We start from the raw sequence: 11843 nt of genomic DNA on the forward strand, positions 1-11843 counted from the left end.
GCGTGCGTGCAGGCGACCGGATCATGTTGCGACGGACCGGCGCCGGTATGTTTGGGAAACTCGAGTGACTGGGAAGATGTGAACGAAGAGTGTTTAGAATTGAGCGATAGGGAAGTGTATGTTTTTACGAATGTAAGCCATGTATGCGAGAGACAGAGTGCAAGCGAGACGAATGCAAGGGGGTGAAAGAGTATGTATATGAGGCGTGGAAGTTCGACGGGGCAGTTAGTCGCAGTCGGTCGGGAAGAAAGTGCATCACGGTGCGTTTTGAGAGAGCGAGCGTTTAAACCTATTAACCTATTAACCTATTAACTAAAATACACCAATATAATAAGTAAAGCGTCTAAAATCAATCACCCCATTCCTCGAGAATCCTACATATATATATATGTAAATATTACACTGCTAAATGTTTACATTTTGTGTAATAATTATATAGTCATGCATAATGTTCGAAAACATTTAAAGGTCCCACTCTGTTTCTACACTGGCATGCATATATCTCTATCCCTGTTGTGTGTGTACTTTAAAGTACATATGTATGTAAGTAGGTACAATCGTACGCGTCGCCGAATACGTTATTGTTTCCGTATGTTATTTAGAAGAGGCATTGGGAGTATTTCAAAATTTTTGAAAGAAGCGCTTTATTGTTCGAAAATCCAGTTTACCTTATTTCAAGTAAATTAAGTGTCATAATGTGAAAACGTGCACGATCGAAAAATCCGACTGCGTCGGAACATTAGAAAGTCAAGCGCAGCATTCAGATAGAAACTCCGTCCTTTTCTCCACAATTACTTACAGTAACATGAGTACGAATCGCTTTATGGCTTGGTTCTTTTAAGCATTTTCTTTGCGAATATTCTTGACAATAGACAATAACCTACAAGTCCCAACATGTGGTCGATAGTCGGTCACATCCTTGAAAATAGTTAAAATAGCAAAAAGCAAACAGCACTTTTCAGTGCTCATTTTTAATTTACTCAAACGGGAATGATCTCTCTATGTTCACACTAACTATAACAGCACTTTTCAGTGCTCACTTTTCAATTCATATGGAAAGTACCTTTCCATGTTCGTAATAAACCAAATAGCACTTTTTAGTGCCACTTTCTTCAAAAAATTAACAAAAATATTCATTCTCTATTTTGAATATTTAATTCCATGTTTTTCTGTTCATAGCCTCCGAACCAGCCAGTAATCATTACTACAAGTTCATATATGCATATATTCAAATATATGTGGGAACGAATGAAAATGAAGAAAGAGTGGATGATTGGGTGATGTCTCAAGAATGTCAGATGACAACATTTGGGAAATCGTCATATAAAAATATAAATAACATATATAGCCTATATATGTATTATTTTGTAAAAATTGTAAACATTAATTTAAAAAATATTTAATTGCCAAAACCCGCTAGGTTATACCGTAAGACTGCTCTATTTATAACGTTAATCTGTAGCAATCTGTGGTGACATTATGCACACGGCCTGCTGGATTTATGATATTAGCTTATATTGCAGACTGCTCTGTTCACGGCAGTTAATCTGCTGTTACGTTCTACAGCAGAGTTACTGGTCTCATGCTGTGAATCTGACGGCATATACATGCAGAATGCAGCGACAGATGTATATGATTCTGACGTTATGCCTGGCCGACTATGACACCAGATGCCGTGCACCGGACGTTAGTTTGCTCATAGGACTTAATTTCATTCTTAATCCTACTGAACCCCGCAGGGAAATAGGAATTAGTACGGCAAAACCAGTCGTGGTAGGTTTAGTGTTCATTGCACTATAAAATCTGCAATAAATCTATTTTCTTATAGTATAATATATGTTTATACTTTCTACCACCGCCATGACAGTGTGATCGTGCTACCACATATAGTCGCTAGTTCCCGAATATATGCACGTCCATATAAAATTTAAAGGGCTGAGGCAGCGCAAACCTTGTACCGGTTTTGCGGTCAATTTGACATAAACGTTGTAGCAAGACTTTCTGTCAACTTGCTTAACTATGTTGATATCTAGCGTTGCCTTAACAATAAAGTACAAATGTTGTCTACAAAATCATAGCCATCTATTTCCGCATTTGACTACGGTTTTGTTGTGTATATATAACACTGCATATTAAATTCTTAATTGAAGGGCGGCGGTACTGTTGTCGCACATGAGCGGCCAACAACCCAGAAACGGCCCTGAGTATTCGTGCAATTTACTTGGGAAGTCACTTAAATCTTCGTACAAGTATCTTTAACAATAATTCTAATAACTTTATTCGAAATATTTAATTATTTAGAAGACTTAATTTTCAACAAATGACATACAACTATCGCAAAGTGGTTAAATACTCGCACACGCAACATTCCAAAGCCACGTCCAACAAAAACAGTCGCGTGCGTGTGTATACATATTCGCAATTACTTAATTGCTCGATCCTGATTGGTCCGACTCCTGAAGAGGGGAAGATATTTTATGGACCTCGATTGGCCAAGTCTCTAGAAAAGCTGACAAATCAACCATTCACCCCGAAATCTTTGAAACAATGCTGAGTGCATACGTTTCACATAAAAAGAAATAGCTATAACCCTCGATACAAATAAATATACAAATATCTCAACGGTTTGAAATCGAAAAACAAAAACTCAATATGTTCATATTTACCGCCACTGTTGAATATGAGCATCGACGGAAACAGGGCAAGCTTGGTAAGGGGGTTGCGTAGGATACGCACCCTTGCGGCGGCCCCTGTAATTATCAGTGTTAATATGGCCGTTGAGGAGAGCGTAGTATGTGGAGAGACACGGTACCGATAGTTTCCTTGATCCCTTACTATGAAGTACGACGCGACGCAAACAAACATTTTTATGGAGTGAAATTTGCCGCGAGCCCAAGAGAAAATGAATCGTCTCCAACAAGTGAACAACATGCGGGCCGATAACGCCTCAGCTCAAGGTATGTGCCATCCAGTTCATTAAAGTGCTCACGGTAGACTATTTACGAATATTTAATGGCGAGGAGCACACATCCCCTCGACGCGCGTTCGATCGATTTACCGCTACAGTTATTAGCATTGGTACCTATTTGACTGACGATCACCAACTGAAACCGTGGAAATGTAAATGAGCAATATGATTATTTTTGGTGAAAAATCATCTTTGCTTTTGGTGGAATTCATGAAAAATTTAGTGTCTACCGGACTCCTGAGCAAATTTATTTTAAGTAACGCTAATTATTAATGATTAATTTTTGTATTTAATGTAATTGTCTTTACTTGGCTGGTAAGGGTCAATACTTGTGAAAGTAGAAAATTTAAAACGTGCATGTATTTAAGGAAATAATGTTTGTTTATTGAAAGTTTCAGAGTTGTGTTATGTACTACTAACATAACACATTATTCAATATTTGACTGATTTCTTGTTCAGCACGTATTAACAGAACAACAGTTTAGTTCTAAAACATTTGATGTGTTTGATTGTAGTTTGAAGACATAAATTTAAGTGGTGGGTGAAAATAATTTCTTTGAAAATGAGAGAGGAGTATTATATTTTAGAAATGGAATATTACCTCCCTGAGAGGTAAAGCAGTGGATATTATTCTGTCAATGTTTTATTAGCTGAAGGGTGTTTTATATCTTCTTTCCTTTTACTTACTTGTCATTGTTGCTATAATATAGGAAAGATGTTAGTACATTTGTTAGAAGGTTAGCATAATAAGATTCTAAGAATGTAATGTTATATTAATTTATTTGATGGGTGTTGATGAAACACCTTTAGAGATGAGAACTGATTTGGTTTTGATGTATGGAACATGATTTATGAAAAATTTACTTACATACTCTGGTCCAGTTGTCCATATGAGTAGGTCTCTTACTGGCATTTCAGTTTATTCTGTTGAAAATTTTCAATTAATATGTTTTAATTAAAACTATTAGCAAATCTGTATTTTTGTATACAGAATTAAAAAACATTTTAATACTAGAACTCTCAGCAATTTAAGGATATTTGTACATGCATAAATATAAAGTTTTCAGAAATCAAAATGTCTTACTTAAAAAGATGAATATTTTGACCAATAAATTGTCATAATAAGAAGTTGTATTTACTTTGAAGTGTTTTTTTTTTTTGGGACTATACTTGGAAATTTTACATAATATATTTTAATGTACAGATAACAAACAAGAAATGGTTCATATCGATCATAGGCCCAAATTAAACCATGATGAAACAAAGTCATCGATTACTGATTTATTTCCTTGGATAATAGAATTTAGAAAAATGTGCAGACATATATACATGGAAAAAAGTATGGCATCTTTAATGGAAGTTATGCAATTTTATGCAAGGTAATGTCTATAATCTGATACATACCTGTAATATTTCTGTTTTGTGTTCACCAGTAATATCATCATCGGGTACTGGTGAGAAAATACATATTTTATGTAATGAATTATTTATGTATATAGAAAATAGATAATTTAGTTACATAAATATTCTACTGTATCCTTATATGTATATTTAAGAGCTAAAAATCGACCAGTAATTTTTATGTAAAGAATATATTTGAAATGAATATTACTAAATTTTTAATTGATGGTAATGCTATATTTTGTAGCATTAAAAAATATAATTGTATACATATTTTGAAGTAGAATAGAATTAGTAAGTAATTGGCATTACGTTTGTATTTAGTTAATCATGTAATGAATATTATAAATTGTTATCGCATGTTACTGAATGATTAACAAAAATTATAAATCAGGAGATTATTACAAATGCATATCGTAATAAAATCATATTTTTTACATGACAATTGTCTATGGAATAAAGTTATTATAAGGTATAATAATATTTTTTTAGTTGAAGGATTTATTTCAACTAATTTTTAGTTTCATTAGTAATGTTGATATATTTTGTCAGTAATAATATACATATACTGGTTATTTGATATTGACAAGATTAGGCTTTATAACTAAATAGAGGAAGGTATGATTTAATTATATAATAGAAAATTTGCACTGTGGTAGTAAAGAAAATTGTATTACCTACTTATAATTTATCAATTGCTCTAGCCCAGAATTTTTTTACAGAAATGTAAGTATGAGTGTAACTGAATGTTACACAAGGCCTTTACGAGCTGCAAAATTGAAGGATTCTATTAGTGAGACATTACTATTATTTATGTACATATATCGTGAGCTTCCTGAGGTAAGTGACTTTCAATCTGAAACTGAAACTACCTCTTTCTTCATTCGTATGTTAATAAGATTTTACCTTTTAGGATTGCAATAGATCTATTTATTTAAATAATATGTCAGATTTATTGGCATTGTATATAGACATGGAACTAAAAGCATCTAAGAAAAGTAAAGAGGAACACAAGAATATCTCTGCGAGACTAATTTCTTGCCTTTACATTTATTTAGGTATGGACATCTGTGGATTCATTAATTTCAGTTAAATCTATAAAATAAATATACACTATGCATATAAGCTAATACTATTCTGAAAATTTCTTTCAGAACATTCCACGCAATATTTATTAGACACTTTAATAAAAATACAATTTATGTGTCGTAATTACCATCATATTTTAGATCCAATAATACGGTAAGTAACGAATAAGTGGGTTTTTAAATTCTTGTAAGCTCAAGTTACATAGACAATTTATTTTGTTACACTTATTATTATTAAAATTTTGTTTAATCGAATTTTTTCATCTTATTATGTATATGTCATTATTTTTCAGGAAAATTATGAAAAATATTCCTCCACATCCAGAGTCGAGTACCATGTATGTTCGATATTTTCTTGTCTATCGTTTATGGAGAAAAGTTACTGGTGATATGATAGTGAGAAATCAAATAACTGCTACTGCGTTTGCGTCTCTGGGGCCAGTGCCATCCATGTTTTCACCATGTATATTAGAAGAAGTACTGCCAAAAGTGCCAAAGAGTCAACCAAATTCTGTAAAAGCTCTATTACAACTGAAATTTGACGTTAAAAGACACTGTGAACTCTTTGTACGATACTGTGGAGAAAAAGAAAAAGGTGATGTGTATCAGAAGAAGGACGAACCTGCAACCGCCATTGATTCGTCCAATAGGATTAATTTACAAACGGTATTTGTTGAATATGTTCTAGTTGTTTCACACTTAATGATAAAAAAAGATACAATTTAATGTATGAAACGTGGTAAATTAATTACCAGAAAAAGTTGTCTTTATGTAGGTAATGAAAATATATATAAACTCTACTTATTACCTTACAAATTTATATTTTCATAAAATGAAACCTATAAATACAAAAATTTGAGATTTATTTCTCTCATGAAGAACTTTACATAATTAAATATATGTTTAAATTACTTACATAAAGGTAAAACAATTTGGTAACGACAATATTAATCAAATTTGCATTCATTCTCAGCCGGAAGATATTGCTTGTAAAGATATAGATTCTATAGAATATAACATAAATTCAATTATATCAGATAAAAATAAGCAAAATGAATCTATTTCTTTGCTGAAAACTTTTAAATCTATAAATTTGGAGCAATCTAGTAGTTTTAAATGTTTAGGAACCTTTTCGAGTAACGTTTCTACAAAGCATGCTATGCCTAAAACAATTAATTCGAATAAGGGTCGTTCGCGAAAGAAGTGTAACAAGTCCAATGAGATTGTAATAATTGATTTGACTACTGATATAGTATTCGAGAAGTGTGTTAAGAGAAGAAAATCTAGGAAGCTGGCATGGTTAGAAGAAGCTAAGAAGAGAATCGACTCGAAGATCGTGAAAGCATCACAGAAAGTTAGGAACAAGAAAAATAAACAAGAAAGTATTGATACACATTCATCAAGGATAGTCAGTCATCAGTTACACGATGTGTCCGAATTGATATGTGTCACAGATAATATTATTGAGACGGAAAATATGAAAAAGACAACTCTTATCGAAATCATTAACGAAACAACCTCTAAACTATTCTCAAGAGAGACTGTTTCTTTGACTAAGGAGACCTCGTGTTCCATTAGCAGTGAGGATGTAGTTTTCAAAATTAAAAGCAATGAAGGTGTAGACGATAGAAGTAAAAAACAAACTGTGATCAAGCGACTGACAGAAACAGACACATTCTCTGAGTTTGATGCACAGAAAAGAGTTGAAAGTTTGAAAGCAGTCTGTGATTTAGAAACAGAATACCCGAGTGTAAATAACACTACAATATGTACTCAGTACGATTCCAAAGATAGTACTGTTAATTGTTCTAATCTTAATGTAAGTAACGATAGACTAAGTAGAAGGGTTATACCGTCAATAATATATGAAGAAACCTTTACGACTGACTACACGATCAATGTTGAAGAAGAATTAAACGATGAATCACATGAAACGATTCGTACCAATATGACGGAGGATATTGAAGACGCTTTAAAGCGGGATAAATTTAAAATAAAGTCACCAAAATGTACAAACGTGGACAATGCGGGAAATAATGAGTTTCTCGTGCAAACAGAATTAGAAACTGTACGCGAAGCTAAACCGAGCATCGTTGATATCAGAGAATCTATTTTCGGATCTTGTTCTACGGATAAGGAAAATATTTCTAATAAAGTTAACGTAACATGCCCGGATGAAAATATTGACATAAACAATGCACACTTTAGGAACTCCGTGGACGGTATGACAAATGATAAGATGATTGTTCCTAGTGGATCCCATTTAACGTTGGAAGAAACATCAAGAAGGGAGTCTAATGAATTGTGTAATAAAAAAATGGAGGTGAAAGGGGTATGCAACATTGTTCAAAGCGAATTCGTTGTTCAAGACTCTGATTTGCAGGACAATATCGATGGTCTCTCGCTGTTGGCTAGTGTTTCGCAGCATGTATCACACTTGAAACCCGAGTTTGTGGTAAAATGCGATCAGATTAAGGTAAAGGACTACGCTTCGCTGAGGTATGCCTGTTGTAGTCAGACTACCGACGACGAAGCTGAGAGAAGCGATTCGTCCAACATCGTTTCTCAATTACTCAGAAACCAATCAGCAGAAATGGTCAACAAAATTGTTGGAATTTATCCTGAAGATGCACTGAATAAGGTAGCATTTCACATAGAAGTGACATCTAACGATCTAGAGACCTATAACGGTAAAACGAATGTAAAATACGATATTGAATCGTCGATACACAATTTGGCGCCCATAGAAAACAACACACAAACTGCTAAGGAGAACACAAATGTTATCTTAAACGGGGAGACGGTAGTTTTATTACAGAAATCACCTAACAGCAACCTGTACATCATAAACAAAGCAGTGGAGAACTCGAAGAACCATAACGATGAAGAAATTTGTAGACTAAAGGAGAAGAACTGGGTGTCATCTACCGAAGATTGTGGACAGTTTGAAGCAGTCGCTTCTTTGGATCACGTACCCTATAATACAGAGTTAGCAGCCTACAGCAAGGAATTGCCATACCAGGAGAACAAGTGTTCAGTGGGCCAAGGCAAAGGAATCAAGATGGAACTGGAAGAAAATTTCTCGGATAGTAAGTCGTATTCCAAAAAGATAACAATCCCTACAGATATGATCAATTCGTCAATTTATCAAGATGCGAATGTTGTAAGCAAACCGATAGATAAGCTTAAGTCGAGTTTACCGTTCAGCAGACAAAACATCAAACAGGAGTTCAACAGTATCCCTAATCACTTAACCATTCCAGCTTCACAGCACCCCTTGCACATTCCAACAACCCTGCCTTCGATCTATGGAAACACCGACTTATGCATACCATATCATAAACATTGCAACTCGATGTCCTGCAGTTTGCAGATCAACACGAATACTCCTATTCACCCTCACGCTAAAACAGCTGGCCCCTGCGAAAGATCACATTGTTCTTGTCTGAACTGTACATATGACTTCGTGGCACGTTATAGACGACAGTACATGCACCCCGCCACGGAGGGCCGTGTGTCCTGCATCGAGGGCAGCCCATACTTTCTTCCGATGCCAGTACAAAACCCGGCCGTTCAAGAACATGAAAGACAAAAAAGCGAAGCGATGGATAAATTATACGATGATCAGTTGTACCGGAAAGTGGAGAATTCGCAGCCCGGCCCACTCGAGAAACTCGATAACTTCGAGATTGCGGAGAAACGGCTTAAAAAGGACGCAGATAATATGCTACCGTTGAAGAAGAGGCTTAAGGCGCACGCCTTGGCGTACGGGGAGCTGTCGATTAAAGCTGAAAAGGTGGATAATTATCCAGCGGTGCCCATGATGTCCATAGCTGCTTTAGAAACTTTGAACGGCACACAAAATCGTGTTAAATTCGAGCATGAATTGCCTCCGGTGGAGAAAGATCATGATAGTTCAGTTTATCATTATAGTTCAAACTCGGTGGGGAGGGATTACTACAAAGATATCCATGTTTCCGGCGCCCATCAAAGCATCGAGAAGCTAGAACTTAAATTCCGATCGGTAAACGATCAACCGAATCCAGTGTGCCAAGATTCTTGTCTTCGGAGATCATTCAAGACCCCAGCGCAGAGGAAAGAAATGAATGTTTCGAACGGAACCACGTCGTTCAAGAGATTGGGCACGGAATCGATAGAGCAGCAGCAGGAAACGTTGAAAACAGTGAAAAAAACTCGGTCGTCACCGCGGCAAACCAGAAGCTCAAAGAGAAACGTTCCTAAAGTAAATTATTCTTACACCGATGTCGATCCCGAATGGAATCCGTCCGGTGAGTCGAGGCGCAAACGCAGAAAGACTAGTCGATGATCAATACCAGAAGACTCATTGTTGTAAGAAGTGCTTCAACTTTGTATATTATTCTGTAAAACTGTGACATTTAAACGATTGTAAATAGTGTAAAAACGGATTATCGACCCGGAATATACATATGTACAAGGTGTTTCGGAAATGATACGATTCTACACGCAAAAATAAGTCGAAAATGTATAATAACAGTTTTTCTTACGATGTTCCGTTTTCGAGAAAATGAAATTGAATTAGAACTCGCCTAATGCGTCTGTTCATTGCATTCTATTTCTACTTATCGTCATTCAAATACACACATGCGGGTTGGGTGAATTTTATAGAATGATTATCTTGGAAACGAAGCATCGTACGAAAAAAATGATATTCCACATTTTCGACTTATTTTTGCATGTAGAATTACATTCTTCCAGGTTATACCACCATTTCGGTAACACTCTGTGTGTATATATTTCTACCTATTGAAGTGCGTACACACATGTATACAGGGTAGGGTGTCACAAGTCAGGTAGTACAACCGGGTATGAGATGATTTTACAAGAAAAAATAAGTCAAAAAAGGAGCCAATTTTTTTCGTTTGTGGTTTCGCTTTCGAAAAACTTGGATTTAGAACATTCATCTAAAACGCGTGTTGTATTTGTGTTGGTAATAAGCAGAAACGGCGGCTAGCAGAACAGACGCAAAGTCAGCAGGTAGCAACGTCCTTCAAGTTCAATTATCTCGAAAACGAAGCATCATTCAGACAAATTTTCTTGTTTTTTTTTTTTCGATTTATTTGTTCTTATAGAATCACCACATGTTCGATTGTACTACCCGACCTGGGGCATTCTGCATATAATAAACACTTTACTAAGTAGAAATACTTGCACGATTACGTATAAATAATTTTTTACTGTTCATTATGTGTCCTGTGTAAAACTATGCAGTATTATATGGAATTTTATGCGATTTCGATTAGTATTTAATTTTAACATAATCGCAGCTAGATCTTCTTTGTATTACCTAATTTGAAAAAATTTCAATTTTCATAAAAATATCGGAGTTTTTAAAAAATATATGTCAATGTGAAAAGCACTTTTGTACATAAAGTTGTGTAGATAGAAAAGTAATCGCGCTCTGATGCTTCCACTTTGTTACTCTTATACTGAAGGTAAGATTATTAACATTTTCAAGGAATGAAACATTTGAGCTTATCGTTAATGTAATCAGACCGTGAATCTTATACATGTTTGGTATACATAAATCTTCAAATCATAAAGAATGAAGACACATTATGGACCTTGAACAATCTTTTTTTGCATTGTAGTGAAATAAATTAGTAAAAGAAGCAAGATTCTTCTTCACTCATGGTTTTGAAAATTGAGTTTTTTTTACACACTATATATAATTGACAATTTTGCAATTTAACAAACATGTTGATTTTTCAGTCTATCGAAAAAAAATTGTATAAATTCAGAGAAATAAGAAGTCCAGGCTGATAAGAAGATTTATCACTGAAAAACACGTCGGTAAGATTTTCACATTTAATGGAAAGTAATTTATTAATTGATTCATTTTAATGATTACTTATATTACAGAGAGATTATTTCTTCGTGGTTGAAAGCTGCACGAAAGTAATTTAACACCGAAGTGTGATGTCAATAAATTTTCCAAACCGTGTATGAGCGGCCGAGTAACAGGAAACACCAACTTCATTCAATTTTCTAACACAATTCCTCGCATATAGCATAAATATACTCATATAGGTATGAAAATGCAGGTAGCGTAGCTAGTCATTGGCTTTTCGATGCGAATTCAAACGCCTTTACTTCAACAGAAGGAGAACATACAAAGTAACGCATAGACCGCGGGGATGTTTATAGATATTCTCATTTCATGAGAACTAGAATCGAAGAAAAATTTTATTTAAGCTTTCGTTTTAATGTGTTTTGCAATTTTCAATACATTTCGTAACTTGATAAACCCATTAGTTGCTGCAAAACATTTCCTGTAATGTCCGGTTTTATAAACTACCTTGTGAAAGTGGATATTTGTATAAACCTCCACGGTATAGTAGATGTAT

The 11843-nt window shown here is 34.7% G+C and overlaps 1 protein-coding gene across 1 annotated transcript; it reads left to right on the top strand.

Moving 5' to 3' along the window:
- The first annotated feature begins 2787 nt into the window (after positions 1–2787).
- LOC107192638 lies at positions 2788–9825 on the top strand. The gene is made up of 7 exons (XM_015581945.1): positions 2788–2957; positions 4173–4347; positions 5092–5209; positions 5283–5427; positions 5524–5611; positions 5751–6138; positions 6431–9825. Exons 1-7 carry the CDS (start codon positions 2903–2905, stop codon positions 9782–9784), a joined length of 4323 nt encoding a protein of 1440 aa, XP_015437431.1. The 5' UTR covers positions 2788–2902; the 3' UTR covers positions 9785–9825.
- Positions 9826–11843: the final 2018 nt, after the last annotated feature.

This window comes from Dufourea novaeangliae, unplaced genomic scaffold (assembly GCF_001272555.1).
Source record: "Dufourea novaeangliae isolate 0120121106 unplaced genomic scaffold, ASM127255v1 scaffold371, whole genome shotgun sequence".
Lineage (NCBI taxonomy): Eukaryota > Metazoa > Arthropoda > Insecta > Hymenoptera > Halictidae > Dufourea > Dufourea novaeangliae.